Genomic DNA, 16,551 nt, shown 5'->3' with positions numbered 1-16,551 from the left:
TTATTTGCATGTTCTAGAGATAATCTCAGAAACCGAGACAGTTGAGATTTTGTACACCTCTTCAAGTGTTATGAAATACAGAATGGATCAAAAGCAACCCTTCTTTCTTCTCATTTACAGCAATTCTTTCACATTTGCATGATAGTATTTCTTTCACATTCCACTTCCAGAGGATTGTTTTTAGCTCATGCCTACTGTCTTCCAAACATTCCCTTTTCAACACTCCTTCCCCTATTAGCTCTGCAAAAAACCATTTTGATTCCATAACAAATATCTATTTTCCTAATGCATATAAGAATCACAGAAGAGAAATAAAAACTAGCATTGAAGTTATTGATCCAAAACTTAAACAATAAAGAAAAAAATTAAAATAAAGAACCTTACAGTTGCTTTCTTTGAAGTCACAAGCAGAATGTGCAACTGGTATCACATCGCATATAATCACACCACAAAAAAAGTTAAAATAAATCCTTGGAACACAGCAGTATTCAACTGACTCAGAGTTACTCAACTAGCTTGCTTTATGTAGAATACAAGCCTACTTTTCTTCTGAAGTCACACCTTACCTTTGCTTCCATACTGTTCTGGTGGCAGGTCATAAGGTACAGGAAAATACGTTGCTGAATCTTTCCCTCCTGGAAGCTTTTTCCTTCCTACATGAAAGTAACCTCTGTCCAATCCCTATGAAAGAAGGGAAACATACAGAAGAAAAGACTTACTAGTTTTTCGGGAAAAAGACAAACTTAATCTACAATAGATGTTTTCTCAGTGAATTATTTTAATGAACAAAACCTTTTGCCTCCTTTACTGAGATTAGATGCTTCCTGAAGCCACCTTTGTCTTAAAAACTCAGCTTCTCTTACTTCTGCTATTTCAGCTCTTCTCTTTTTATTACATCCATTGGCTTGGCCCCACATGTGGGTCCATATTGGTTATGTTCTGCCTTCTCAGGCCCTTGCACATATGCCAACTTATTTGCATGTTCACTAGGTAAACACCAAAGGTGTTTAACATTTAACTAAAGTGAAAAGCTTTCTCTTTGCTGCTTAGTTTCATCCTGACCACATTAATTGGATACTCAGTATGTTTCATGAACTAAACTAGAAATCCCTTTGTGTTATAGAAGCAAGTCTTCAAACCTGTGCTTCCCAGACATCTTGGGTAACATTATCCACAGACACAAAAAAATTTAACGAAGATTTGAAACTGCTTGCATAAAAGCTTCAAAGACTACACTTATATTAGAATGACAGTATTACTGTCAAACAAGGTTAAGGACTATAAAAAGAAAAAATGCAATACAGTGCAAAGGCAGAGATTTGAAGTAATTCAAGTAACTTGGGCAGACGGTATTGCTTAGCCACTTCTCCAGAGAAATTGGATCCCAACTGTAGCGAGTTACACAAAAGCAAAATCTTAGTTCTGCGATTTCAAATAGCTTACTGTCAATCAATCACAGTTTGATTAGAACAGGCTAGAAATTTAAAGGCTATCAAGTTTTTTTATTTATTTATAAGACATTACTGACAATTATATCTCCTTTTAAAATCATATAATAGTATGGGTTGGAAGGAACCTTCAAAAGTCATCTAGTTCAACCCCTGTGCACTGGGCAGGGACATCTTTCACTAGCAGCAGGCTGTCAGAGCCCCATCCAACCTGACCCTGAATGTTCCCAGGGATGGGGCATCTACCATCCCTCAGGGCAACCTATGCCAATGTTTCACTATCCTCACAGTAAAGAACTTCTTCCTTAGATCGAGTCTAAATCTACCCTCTTCTAGTTTAGAGCCATTGCCCCTCATCCTGTCCCTACAGTTCCTATTAAAAAGTCTGTCCCCATCTTTCTTATAAGCCCCCTTTAGGTACCGAAAGGCTGCAATAAAATTTCCTTGGAGCCTTCTCTTCTCCAGGCTGAACAACCCCAGCTCTTTCTGTCTTTCCTCATAGGAGAGGTGCTCCAGCTGTGACCATTTCTGTGTCTCTTCTCTGGACTCAGTCCAGCAGGTCCTTCCTGTGCTGAGGACCCTAGAGCTGGGGTCCTCAGCACAGAGCTGGATGCAGCACTGCAGGTGGGGTTTCACCAGAGCAGAGGGGCAGAATGCCCTCCCTCATCCTGCTGCCCACACTGCTTAGGATGCAGCCCAGGACACAATTGGCTTCCTGGCCTGTGAGCGCACACTGCCAGCTCATGTCCAAATATTAACTTATACTTTGTTCAAGCTCTATGGTCCACCAGTCTGAGTTTTACTGCATTACTGTTTTGTGATAGTACAAGCAAGCATCTTAATTACCACTAAAAATCCTGTGGTATTCAAACACACATACTTGTCTGAATTGAGAGTCCCATCTATATACAATATTTCAAGTCTTTCTTCACTGAAGTTTTACGCCATCAAATGTTATCATTTTAAGTTGGAGATAGCAACATCCACATGACCACACAAAGCATGGGCATCAATGCAGCCTTGTACCTTTTTCTTTAATAGTCAAGAAGAATAGTAACCTAGAAAAAGGAGAGCTGCCAAAGAATGTCAGATAGCAGTTCTAGCAAGTTAGCTCAAGAATCTCCTTTAGAATATAGATGCTTCTTTCGTCTGATGACCCAAAGTATGAGCAAACTACAGGTTATAATGTAAGAAACACTGTATTATTTCAAGGACTAGGCAAAAGCCACTGCCTTTTAAATGAAAGAACAGAGGAAACAAACAAACAAGGTCCATGCTGAAGGACTGCATGAATGAAAATCCAGTTTGGACTTCCCTTTCTTACACCATTTAAGTCAGATATTTTGATAGGTCTTCATTAAAACCAGGCTACAGCATTTTGTGGAGCTTAGCCTTGAGGTAAAAAGTAACACATTCAAAACAAATCACTGTAAATATACAAGATTATTTTTAAAAGCTCATAAACATCTAAGGGTTTGAAGATGACTGAAAAAAATTCGTAATTACTTAGACAAAACACAACAATCAAGTCGTATAGCCTTACTTCCAACAAATTTGAATCACTCAGGGATTGGTAGAAATTTCATTTAAAATGCAAATAACCATACTTCTGTTTGCAGTAGAAAGAACGTGAAATATGCCACGGATTCTATAGCTCACAAACAACAGGAACTGTGTAAGTGGTGGTGGTGCCAAGAGATTTTTTTTCATAACTCACAGTAGTCAGGCTGCAGTTGGTGGGAGGGTCTGGGTGGTATGTATTCCTAGATAGTACTCACAAGATGACATTTAAATTGTCAGTATGCATGTGACATGTATGAGGCTTGATCGCCCAGACATCCCGTGAGCTTCTTTTGTCTTCTACATAAACCTATGGGAAGAAATGTGGAAGGGGCAGAGAAGGTTTCTCTGCTGTATTGTGAGATGGTTCTTATTCTTACAACAAACTTCATATGCCTGATCAACAGCACCAAATTACAAAGCTGCTGCCTGGCACCACTTGAGTTGGACAGTTGTGAAACCCTTGCTATCAAAAAGCACAGTGCAGAACATAACCTACTTCAGCTAGTAATATTTTTGTTTCTGCTTAATTTCTTCTACACTCCGTGCCCTGGTATTACTTCAGCATCTTTCTTTTCAAGTATTTTGCTTCCTTCTCTCATTCTACAACTTTGCTTTTCTCTGTCTTGTTCTTCCTCAGTACTTAGCAATTTTCCTCTCCTCTGAGAGCCTTATTTCCACTCTGATGCTGTCCTCCAATGCTGCTTGACTCCACCAGTTCATCCCAAAATTGTTTTATTTGTCTGTCAGAATTTAACCTATAGAGATCTTCCATTCAGGAAATATTCATCTAAGACAAGACATTTAGTTTTCCTCAAAACACCCTGGAGTAAGAGTCTAGTTTGTGGAACGCATTCTTTAACAAGGCTCTCTGAGGAGATTCACATGCTTTTAAAAATAACTCATGTGTCTATCTTCACACAGAAATTGAAGTTAAGTCACACACTTTGTTTTGAGCATTTCCTGAATGTTGACAGCTCTCATTGCTGTTTCCAAAAAAACAAACCAGCAGGATCTTGCCTAAAATAATTTTGTCTGACTTGTAAATTTTCCTCAGCCATATTCTATTCTTGCAGAATTTTTCCCTCTGCAGTTTTATTTGCTCTTTGACTGCTGCTTACAGCAATACATTTTGAAATGTTAATAGATACATATCTCAATGGGGAAAGAATTTTCTTTTTGTACTTATAAAACTTTAGGTGCCAATAGGGGTTCTATTAGTGCCTTAGCATCATCATACATTGAAAAAGCAGTCATTGGGAAGAAAAATAGGAAAAGGAAGTTTAACAGCTTTTAAAATACTGCCTTCCAGTTTTTGAGGGTTTTTTGCCCCCAACACAAAGCAGATCACAGGCTATAAAAAAAGAGATCACATAACATAAAGGTAAGAATTGCTAGCCCTACTGAAGTGGGAATTAAGACTAATATCATTAGAGCATTTTAATCCTACTGAAGTAACTTCTAACATGAGACAACTGATCGTTCCACTGGATGCTACAGGACTACTGTTTCCAATGCCAGTAAACAGAAAAATAGTCCACTCTTAGGCAAAACTATTTAAAAACCTGCTAGTTTGCGCAGCAAAGAATTAAGGATGCACACAAACTTTACAGCAGCCATGCTCATCCGGCCAGCAGAATACACAGCAAAATCCTTCCTCAACACTGGGCACAATTACTCAAAAGAGAGCTTTATTCAACTGTACCAGAGGATTTTTTTTTTTTTTTTGCTAAGAAGCCCACAGTGATAAATTCAGGTATCTAAACCCAAAGTTTCTTGGTTTGGGAAGTATGTGTCTGGCTGTCTTAACACTGGAATTTGAAAACCTTGTGGCAGTTCTGTGAACACTTAAAGCAAGGCTTAACATCCTGAAGTCTACATATAAAATCTTAGTTTACTTACATTGTATCAGCTTTCCCTCTCCCATTCTATTTCTATGGGATGAAAGACTTCATCCAAAACTAGAGAAACCAAAGAAAAAGGTGGTACTACATTGCCTTGGAGTTAACGTTACAGTGAAAGAGCTTAACTGACTTGATTTTGGTTTTGCTCAAAGTTGAGCTATGACTGAAGGTGCCTGATTCAGTTATTTGAACACAGCAAAAATTTAAGCAGTTCAGTTCTGAAAAATCACATATATAATGCCTGGTTGCTCTCTAATCCAGATTCAGTTCATACACCCAGCCCCACAGTCAACTACGAAACAGTACTTCACTGCAGTGAGTATTCACCATCAAATACCGCACTTCAGAATCTGAAATACTGTTGTTAGTTGTCTGGGTTTGATTATCTAGTTATAATTGTAGGATTTGACAGCACTAGGTAGGACATTATGGGTAAGTTCTCAGTTTAATAGTATCTGTTATATTTCTCTGAGCTTGTATTTCTGAAAGCTGACTGGGCTAGAACCATATTCAATGAACCTTTAAAAAGCTTTAAGTATTCCACAAATTTTTGTACTATTTTACAGGTCAAGCTCAATTTATCTTAGCATCTTATCAGACACAGAAGCAGTGAGGAAGAACTATTTATTTAAAAGGCTTTCCATTAGTCACTTCCAAGATTTTTCAAACAAACTAATTACTGGAACATGCATCCCAGAACTCCATGCTTTTTGGTCACTGCGTTCTCATTACATGTTTTATCTGCTAAAGATGTACTTTATTTCAGCCTTTGGAAAGGAATCCCCAGCAGCTGAAAGAGCAAGTTGAAAAAGAGATAGTGTAGATGTAGGAGGTGAGAAACAGAGATGGAGATGGAAAGGGAAATGTAGTTCAAACACAGGACAATCTACCCTATAAACATTATTTTTTACTCAATAGAAGCTTGTGATCTAATGCCGGCATCAGCTGATTTTTCCCTAAACACTAAAACTGTAAACGATAACAGCTGCTGCTATGTTGAGAACAACGATTCAACATATTTCTGAGAGTCTGTATTAGCACACCAGGCCAAGACCCAACCTCAAAGCATAATTTTGGAAGCATTTTTTTTAAAAAGACAAAAACTGGCAGTCAGCTGATAGCAAGTGAGGAACGATCCACTTCCAAATTTGTATTCAGCAGAAAATAGAAGGCACAAACTGCAGAGCTAGAGGAGTTCTTAAGATAAGTGACATTAAGCGTGTGCTGTGCAAGTACACCAGGGTAATGTGGCCAAGTAGTCAAAGATGCTGGATTAAGGCTCCAATCTCTTCTGGGACATGGGTTCGACTCCCATCACTGCTAGGGATATTTTAATGGTTGGACTATATGATCTTAAAGGTCTTTTTCCAGCCTAAATAATTCTGTGATTCTCTGATGCTAAGTCTTAACTTCTACCACGATAAGTGTCATGAACTTTGTGATAAAACTGCATGAAATAATCTACGGAAACAGAACTACCAGGAAATGGCACTATTAAATCAGCATTCTGATAGCTAGAGCATAGTTCCTCGGAGCCTAGGAAAGCTCAGTTATGTTTCAAAGCACTTCATCTAGTTTATACTTTGCGTAACTTTAGCTGTAAACCAACTTTTCTGTTTCTAAAAATTTTAGTCTGTTCCCAGTTCCCTGTTATCTTCACTTAAAACTACTTTGCCACATAGCATTCTAAAACCACAATGAACCAGTGTGACAAGCACACTAAGTTATCAAAGAAGCACTTTTTATGCAGAGTTAACTGCAGGGCATATGCGTAAGAAATTCATAAACTCAGCAGTGCAACTTGAATATCAGATGAGTGCATGTACATAAACCCAGTATCGGTATTAGATTTATCTGACTACCTCCTTGTTACCAAAAGAAAAGCAGCTGTAGTGTCTCTCCCTGCTTTGCTCCCACCTTCACCGTATCACGTGACTGATCAGGCGACTTGTTTTCTTCCGGTTGCCAGTCTTCACAATTAATTATCAATATGCAGGAAATTGGGAGAAAAAGAGCTAAGTATTCTCTTCCAAAATACATACTGTCATATATTCTTGCAAGTTTTAAATGAGTTTCAATTAAGTTGTGTTCTGAGAGGTCTGAAACTCAAACATAAGACTATCTTGTGCACACTGACAGGTTTTAGTACAGCCATCTGCATAGGAGCTTTCTATAATTCACAAAAATAAGAGTGGTGCGGGCTGTAGAGAGAAAGCATTGTATTTACACAATGGTTAACTAACCTGTTACACACCACTTTGTAAAAAATACAGCAGGCCAAACAGACTCAGTGAGGAGAACCTTGAGAACATCATTGTGTAAAAAGTTTTATACCTGGACCTCTTTCTCCAGAATCATCTTTGCATTTTAAGTACAACCTTTGTCCCTCCACTCACCACCCTCCCAACCCAAATGATACAGAGGAAAAAAAATTGAGAAAAGAAGTAAAAGTGATCAAAAAATCTCCACCCTAGGAAGAACTGAGCAGGATAACAACTCTTAAATCTAGAAACAGATAAAAGTCTCTGGGAAGAGAGGTATGAAAAGGATGATTAGAGATCACATGGTTATTGCATCTTTCAGTGCAAGAAGAGAAAACTTTCAAATGAGTAACTTTCAGAACACTGCTTCATGTGACATTATTAAGTTGTGGAACTCAGCCAGAGCAGACTGTGACTGCCAAAAGCTTACAGACATCTAAGAGAAGACAAGAGACGCTCACATAATAAGCCTGTAAGTTATGAAATATGCAGGGATAAACTACTACATAAATGTCTGGCCATCACACTTTTCCATGAGCATCTGCTTTTGACCACTGAGTTTTGAGATGTTCCTTTGATATGATAAAGCCTTCTACTCCCCCAACAATGGCTACTTTAAAGTAACTAGTGTGACAAAAAGGGAAAGAACAGGAAGCTCGGCTCTACTTCATACTGCACAATATGTTTTTCTTACCCAGATCTGAGCCGTTTATTCCTATTTTCCATCCAAAACTTCACAGACCAGCATTCTCCATAAACTCTGGTTTCAAAACCAGGCCAAAAGAAGGCTACCTCAATATGATTTCCCCAAATTGGAGCCATATGGATTTCAAGAGCGGACTGTTAGGAAGATAACAACTGTCTGGACAGACACAGCCAGGAAGCTGTGGTCAAGGGTTCTATATCCAGGTGGAGGCTGGTGACAAGTGATGTCCCTCAGTGCTCTGTCTTGGGACTGGTGCTCTTCAGCACCTTCATCAATGACACAGACAGCAGGACTGAGGGCTCCCTCAGCAAGCTCATCAACGACACCAAGCAGAGTGGTGCAGTTGACACACCTGAAGGACGCAATGCCATCCACAAGAAGCTGGACAAGAAACAGGCCCACAAGGACCTCATAAGCTTCTACAAAATAAGAGGAAGGTGCTGTACCCAGGTCAGAGCAATCCCAGACATGAGCACAGACTGCAAGAAATCACTGAGAGCAGCCCCTGTAGAGCTGCTTGGGGGGTACAGACTTGGGGGTACAGACGTGACCTGGCAATGTGCACCTGCAGCCCAGAAAGCCAATTGTGTCCTGGGCTGCATCCAAAGCAGTGCGGACAGTGGGGTGAGGGAGGGGATTCTGCCCCTCTGCTCTGCTGAGACCTCACCTGCAGTGCTGCATCCAGCTCTGGGGTCCTCACCATGGACCTGTTAGAGCAAGCCCACAGAAGGGCCACAAAGATCACAGAGCTGGAGCACCTCTCCTACAAAGACATGCTGAGAGAGTTGGGATTGTTCAGCCTGGAAAAGGAAAAGCTCCTCATTTCAGCCTTCCAGGAAGTTTAGAAAAAAGTGCATAGAGAAAATCCTGTGTAGAATGCAAGATTCAGGACAGAATGCAAGCCAAATGTTTCTCCCTGGGATTTGGAGGAGGGGGTAGTAGTGGGAGGTGGGAAGAGATTTTGTTTCGATGGGGTTTTTTAAGTGAAAAGTTTGCAGATTGGTACGATCTAAAACAGGTATGGTCCTTCTTGGCAAAAAAACCTAACTCAAATATTCCTGATTTTCTACCCATTTGAAGAATGTTTCCCGAAATTAATAATGCACAGAAAAGCCAGAGTTAGAACAAGAAAATTCAAATTACACTACATGACCGTGTAATTTGGTGATCAGCTATATTTATACAAAACCCATCATTTACTAGGTACAAATACACCAGTAGCATAAATTCTTTGCTTGGCAACACCTGGAGATAACCAACTGGAAGTTGGAGTAGCCAACTTCCAAGAATATTAATTTATCCCTTTGAGGTCAGTTGCTGTTAAAAGTCAAATTTTTGCACAATTTTGTTTGCCCAATGCTTCATTACTCTGTTTTTAATAGTTGTTTACACAAAATGGTATTTCTTTTTTTTAGAGCTCATTGATATAAAAAACAATGCTTCCTACTACAAGAAGCTGTAGAATTTTTCTTGTTTCACTCTCCGATAAACATGTTTTCTTCCACATAAACCATGCTGGAGAATAACATCTCTAAGGTTCACAATACCAGAGACCTCACTACTATGCAAACTCATAAATGTCAAGAGTGAGATACAGGAGTTCTTTAGCTGCAGTCAGAAACCATCAATCTTAATATGCAATCTCAGGAGACTACAATTATCCAGTTACGGTAGGCAAATATTTTTACAATGTTATTTTTACAATGTCATAATATTAGTAAATATTCATTTGGGACTACATTACTAATCAGCAGAAATGACAACATTATGTGATCATCTGTGAACGTTGTCTAGGAAATAAGTATTCTTCATCAGCAAAATATTTCTAAGGACTTTTAGCATACAAATACTTTTTCAGAGAAACTTGCAATTTCTTCCCTGGAAAGAAGAAATTTCACACAGGAAGAAGATAGAATGGTTTGTGATCATGGACTAACTGCTGTTGAGAATATTTTGGTACTATCAGGCTCACCAGAAAGAAGGAGGAATCAGCCATGTAACAAAAACCTCACATCTCCTCCCATCAGGTGATAGATGTAAGTATGACAAAACCCTACCTAAACAAAGAAGGAAAGATTTTTCTTAAATACAATGTACAATTAAGGACTTTCTACCACAGGATTTTGTAGAGGGCTAAAAACCAGCAAGTGTAGTTCAATAGGGAACTTGATGTGTTGAGACAGTCACATGACTGCAAACGCATTTCAGAGAATGAGCAAGAACAGCAATTGGTGCAGCATTGCTTATGAATTGTTTCTCAAGTTACAACACAAACACCTTACTTCAATGTGAATATACGCTCACAGCCTAGTTTTAAAAAGCACAAAAGGAGAGATTTGATCAGCCTTTCCAGTAACACGTAGAGTATACGTTACAATTTTAAAATAATATTGCCTGACAAAAGTCACAGCAATACCAAATCCATACCTCCTGTGTAGGAAAACAAGACTCTACAAATACTTCACATGCACTCCATTTCCTGTTAACTTTCCAATCTCAAAATACAGAACCTACTGATTGGATTATTAGTCATGCATGTATTCATAAGTATTGGCAGATTTTCATCATATCCCAGGATTTGTGCTTGAACTATGAACTTACAAATGCTGAAGGCAAGAAAAGAACTCCAAGTTCATAGGAACGGATCATCAGTTGGCTGCCATTTTTCTCCAGAGCTCCCCAAGCTGCTTTAGATAGATTGGCACTGAGAAGAGAAACAAAGCATACTAGCAAGGCACAATCTTCAGGACAGAAAATGTTTAAATTCAATCAGAATAGCCTTCTCACAAAAAGTGACTTGGGTGTTATTCCCTTATTGCTATTTTAACAGCACAGTGGGAGCAACAGAGACAATATGCAGAAAGGCATTCATACAACACATGTGGATAATTAAACAAGCCTATTTCTGTCATACAGATCTACAAGACAAATTCAGCCTTTTGAATCTTCTCGCACATTTCAGAAAGGAATTTGGTGCTGGTAAATAGCTTCAATTTGATGACTTAAGAAGATTAAAGGCTAGCTCAATTATGACTAGTTACAATACATTTAGTACAGAGTGGGTTTGCATTTTACATTTTAGTACAGAGTGTTAAATGGTATCCTTTGCTCTTGGCATTTTGTTCTTTGATCTATTTATGAAAACAAATACTTATCAAAGAGGTATTTTTGTTTCAATTTGCTATTCAGCACCATGCTGTAGTTAATCTTTCATCAGTATCTGCTACAAAGTAGATGAATTTGGGAGTCAAAAAATATGCAATTATGTTGTCAAAACCTACTTCTACAGCACAATACAAAACTTACACATGTTTTAATTGATGGACATAGCAGATGCTGTTTGGTAACAGCAAATGGTAGAACAGAAGAAACATGAGAAGAAAATAAAGCAACCATGAATTTCTGTGTTAGGTGGAGTGAGCACCACATTTAAATGACTTAAAACCCTTCAAAAGCACTTTAATCACTACCACTATTGCAGGCAACAGTATCAATGAGTGATGAAATTTAAAGAGACCAAATATAAAGAAAAAAAAAATTAAAGTAACTGAGCATTTAAGAGTAAGGACACAAAGACCATAATCTATAGAATATACGATTGCATAAAAATCAGTTTTATCAAAACTGAAACATATCTGTATTTTTCCATTCACAACAAGGCATTCTCCCTTAAAGTCAAGAAATTTCTTGCTTCCTCTTTTGGCTTCTTTAACAACTAAACAATAGAAATATAAAGCTTATACTTCAAGGCAGACTGCTAAACAACTCAATCTGACAAAAGATGAGATTCCGAATTCTAGGTATCTGTAAGTTTTGTAACAGTAGGGCAGCCCAAGGATAACTTTGGCTTAACCCATACCAATTTTTGTAGAAACCAGCACATTCATACCATACCACAGCATGTCTTAAAGAAACTTAACCCAGGATTTAAAAATATTTATCACCTTAGTTGGTGTTGAACTCCAAAACTGGCAGTCACAACTCAGACAAGATTTTAGTGCATTTACCAGCAATTCCTGACATAACCATTTCAATCTGCAGCCTCAAAAGGCAATGCAAAGGAGAAACATTAAATATGGACAAAAATTCATATAGCTAATTGAAGTATTATGAGGGTTAGGGCAGTAACTCACCTGTTACTGCAGCTGACAAAAACCCCACATATATAAAGTTCTTAAGTGAGAGCTGTATTGGTTAGCTGTTTACCTTGTTACTAAGAACCATGCAATCTTCTGGAAGTCAGGAGAGAGTCTCATGTATGTCTTAATGTGAGGTATAGCATGAGTTCGACCCGTGACCTCTGCTGACCATTTGCTAGAAAAACAAAAGGAATTATTTTCATATATGGTTTTACTTTGAGTTCTGAAAAATACTCTTCATACTACGCTGCCATAATTTCAGTAACACTACTTATTATACAGTCACACTCAATACTTATTTCTCCTAGAGAAGATCTTAAAATACCACATTTAACTGAACTGTTAATCCCAAATTTCAATTCTACTAGTAGTCAGAAGAGCAGGGGTTTTTTTTCTGTACAACCAATCCAGAGAGATATTCTCCTCAGTGTGTCATGCTCTCCTAACAAGTTTTTTCCATTCCTCCGTTCCAGATAGCACTCAAGAAGCTAAGTCTAAACTTCTGGCCAATATATCTTCTTTGAAGACTATTAATGGTTATGACTAAAACTGAATTTGGCACCAAACTAAACCTCGCTGAATTCCCCAAGTTTATTACAATTTATTATCCATGACACAGAGGCAGGGAGATTGTTAGATTGGTAGATTGTTGCTGCTACTCTTCCCCTTTCTGTGCCCCTAAGCCACTGAGAAACTTGAGAGCTTAAGAGAATAGAGGTCATTCTATGCATATATAAAAAACTTGTTTAAAATAATAAGCCATTGCTGGATTAATTCAGCATCAATGTTACAGAACTAAACTGTAAACAAGCAGTAAATATATGGATGTAACTGAAGGTATGCAGTCATGGCATTAAAAAGCACTTCTTGTTCAAACACAATACTTTATCTACTATGAAAGCTGATCAAATATTCTGAAAGTAGCAATTAACAGAAATTATTAAGCATTGCAAACCTGTCCTCGTCAATTAGTAATACTTGAAGGAAAAACCAGCAATAATACCAGAGAGAAAACTCTGCAAATTACACTGTTCACACAGTAGCTAATCTAACACAGCAGTCTAGTAATCATTTGCTACAATCAGAAAAGTAAAATCAATATTAAGTTTAGTCACATTATTCTTTTGAGAAATTACAGTTCAGAGCTGCATTATAGGTTAAATACACTCAACTGGCGTAAGAGAGAAAAACAGCCCACAGACACTATGAAAATTACATACCTGGGACAGACATCCTGCCTCTTCATGGGAGAGGCTACAGGACACCATTTTTCAACTCCATTAATCTCTCCCTACTTGCAAAAAGGAATTATTCCTTCTCCTTTACTGTAAACATAAAAGCCTTGTGGTTTTTTGTTTTTTCCTTTCAGCTCTGGTAGAATCCCTAGTTTCCTTCTGGTTTCATACTATTTTCCAGTATGAAGAGGAATTTTCTAAATTCCTCTAATCCCTCCACTGCCCACAGATTTGCATTATAGCAAGTCTTTAAAACAGCTCATCTTGTATTTACATCTATTGAAACCTGCTGTTTTCTGTGTGTCCCAGGTTCCATGGGTAAGAAGCTGCTGTCTGGCTGCTGCCCTATGGTAAGAGTTTGCATGCAGGCTCTCCTCAAGGGCTACTACCCTGCATTATTGCAGGGTAAGGACCTGCATCTGGGTAGTTACTACAGAGCAATTGTGCAGGGCCACTGCCATCTGCAGCCAATTTAACAGATGAACTTGAAACAGCCCTTTTGCTGCCAGAGCAGGACCCTGTATGCCCAATAAGACAGGTACATGGGCATTCTCATTGAAAAGGAATAAATCAATGAATTATATCATTCTTAAGTAACATTCTGTGTACTAAGTAAGAGACTAACTGAAAAAGGGTTACATCTTTTTTCTAGTAAGATTCTCACGAGGCATATGACTACAGAAACTGAATTAAGACTGCACAAGCACTCCCAGATTTATGATTTTCTTGCTTTTTGCATCATGACTGAACAATCCTGAAAGCTTCAAGTTGATTGCAGCTTTCTTCCTTTGCTGAATATGCTCAGAGCACACAGTTTAAAGGCAGGAGACAAAGTCTCATATGCTTTCTGCCTGAGCTCCATTCCTTAGACATTGACCAGCAAGGCTCACAACAGCCATCGCCTTCACTCCAGAATGGAGATGATCTCTGCAACTAGCAATTCTATTTCAGTCCCCTGAATACATACCCACCTGAACACAATCTTACTTAGTAAATATTCTTACCAGAGCAACCTCTGCCTGGAAGAGTTAAAAGTTTCTGATGAAAGGAATGGGAAGTTGTGGTCTTGTAAGAGGTTACAAGTTTTATAATTTTTTTTTGATCTTCGCAAAACAACTTTTCCCATTGTTCTCCAAACACATCTAAGTTTCTAAAGATTCAGCCTGAGGGAAACATCTGGCATGGAATGTGTCAGACTGTTAGAATTTGGCACAACCAGTAGCATGTAGAAATAGAAGTTCTTAATAGAAAATGTCAGGCATCTTTAACAAAAGATATTGCCATAAGGGACCAAGAATTTTTGCAGCTGGACTGCTGCACTTAGAAGAAAAAAATAAAGCAACCACCAAAAAAAGCCTTCCTAATCCTGTTGTGGTTCAGCTGAAATCCTATTAATAAAGAGGCACAAGTAGGGAAAGTGAAATACAACTCTAAGTTAAAAAAAAGGAGTAACATTATTCCAGTTCAGAGAAGAAACCTTAAATAAAAGTTTACAGAAACCTAAATCCAGTAGCAACGTTATCCCATATAATTTTTATAGATAAACAGCATGTTCTACTGTTGGACATAAGATGCAGCAGATAAGGAACTAAAGGCCTTTATTTTAAGGAGTTTAAGAATATCATACTTTTAACCGCTTCAACTTATTTGCTGTTAACACTCAAACATTACAGCACTGTAACTTTAAACACACAGTCCGAAAAAAACCCCAAAGAATTGAGTTCTACTTACTGAAAATAGGAATGCAACCACAGCTGTTTCTGTGCTGTCTGTATACTGTAGGGAAGTGAGCCACCAGCTTAAGAAAAAAAACAGAACATGTACATTTATTTTTTGAAAGACATTCTAAAAGCAGCAGGCATCTTGAGGAATAAGCTATGTGGGCTACCTTCATGAGTTACTTTCAGGAAATTATGAAATGCTCCAGTAGTATAAAATGGTATATACTTGCTGGTGTTTTTTCCATTCTTATAATTTAGCAAGTTCCTAAACACTACACAGCATATTTACACTAGGAAAAAGAGGAACTATACAGGGAGAATTATGGGTAGTTTTTTTATATGATACTATTTGACATCAACAGATTGGAATCATTACCCGTACAAACTATAAAGAGGAAATAAAACAAGCAGGTTTCAGGAGTAAGAACAAACGTACCAAACCCCAAACAACGTTATTTTAAAAAGCAAGTACTTCTATGATGAAATTGTATTTGTATTGATTTGGCCATTGGCTAATGCACCTTGTGATTTCTTGAAATGGATTTAACAAAGAAGAATCAGCCAGGCATACTGAATTATATTAGTGTTGTGTAGTAAAAGCATGATGCAAAGCCTACTCTATTCAACATGTCCTAGAAGATGCCATAAGAACCCATTACAAAAGCTTTACTGCTCTCAGGAATGCACTAACTGCTGTTCATTTGCACAAACACAGAATTGTGTAATTCACCAAGTTATTTCACAATGTGAAAGAAATTACAGTAAGAAGTCACTGGGCTGTACATAACCAGAAGTATTTAAAGACATGCTAACTTAATTCTGTGAACCACAGATACCTATAAATTCTCTGGCTGCAATTTCTACATATGTCCAAACACTAATCAGAAGAAAGACAAAGACTGCTGAAAACATTCATGCTAGCTCCATGTTCAAAATCCACCAGCGTTAGAATTCAAAAACTACTCTCCTGCATAGGAGCATAGGCATCCAGCTTGGAATAGGAACACTTTTAATGATTCAGCAAAGCCAAAGAATCACTGAAGTTTCTTGAAAGAACCCTCTGGAAATCATCTAGAACAATTTCGTGCTCAAAGCAGGGCTGAACAGAGCACACAGTACAACACTGTTCAGTACAGTATCCTGTCAGGTTTTGAGTATGTTCAAAAACAGAGACTCTACACCCTATGAGCAACCTATTCCATTTAAACATCAGAAAACAATTTTGCTATAAGGGTAAGTTGAGATACAGGAGATTCCCATGTACATCCAATGCCTTTTGTTCTTTCTCTGGTCACCACACAAAGCATCTGCCTCTACTTCGCCTCTTCCTATAATTTACATTTATACACACTGGTAAGATTTCCCAGGAAAGCATTCTTCTCCAAGTTCCAAGAATTATGCAGCTCTCTCAGCCTCTCCTTGTATGACACATGGTCCAATCCCTTATTCATCTTTGTGGCTTTTTGCAGTACTTGGTTCAGTATGTCCATATCTGTATTGTACTGTGAAGTCAACAACTAGACACAGCACTCCAGAAGCAGTCTTACCAGTGCTAAACAGAGAGGATAGGTCACTTC

At 38.1% G+C, this 16,551-nt stretch overlaps 1 protein-coding gene across 2 annotated transcripts in view; it reads right to left on the bottom strand.

Annotated features, from left to right (window-relative positions):
- The window catches only part of LOC121673261 (tyrosyl-DNA phosphodiesterase 1-like), a 44,139-nt gene that overhangs the window by 10,921 nt on the left and 16,667 nt on the right, over positions 1-16,551 (bottom strand). Inside the window, exons 12-16 of one of the 2 annotated variants that reach the window (XR_006019166.1) lie at positions 14,985-15,051; positions 12,086-12,193; positions 10,481-10,583; positions 3,166-3,318; positions 575-681 (exon numbers count right to left, since the gene is read on the bottom strand). Coding sequence is in view for 1 of the 2 variants with exons in the window: in XM_042046423.1 (XP_041902357.1) it covers positions 567-681; positions 10,481-10,583; positions 12,086-12,193; positions 14,985-15,051 (393 nt within the window). In the remaining variant the exon portion in view is untranslated. Of the gene's footprint in view, positions 1-566; positions 682-3,165; positions 3,319-10,480; positions 10,584-12,085; positions 12,194-14,984; positions 15,052-16,551 lie in introns of those variants that run through there. The other variant, XM_042046423.1, reaches the window with a different exon arrangement.

Source organism: Corvus kubaryi, unplaced genomic scaffold (genome assembly GCF_017639235.1).
Source record: "Corvus kubaryi isolate FWS band 111438036 unplaced genomic scaffold, C.kubaryi_AGA036_p1.0 65299, whole genome shotgun sequence".
In the NCBI taxonomy this organism is placed as follows: domain Eukaryota; kingdom Metazoa; phylum Chordata; class Aves; order Passeriformes; family Corvidae; genus Corvus; species Corvus kubaryi.
Note: the sequence above shows the minus strand (reverse complement) of the source record. Positions and strands in the feature narration are given on the sequence as shown.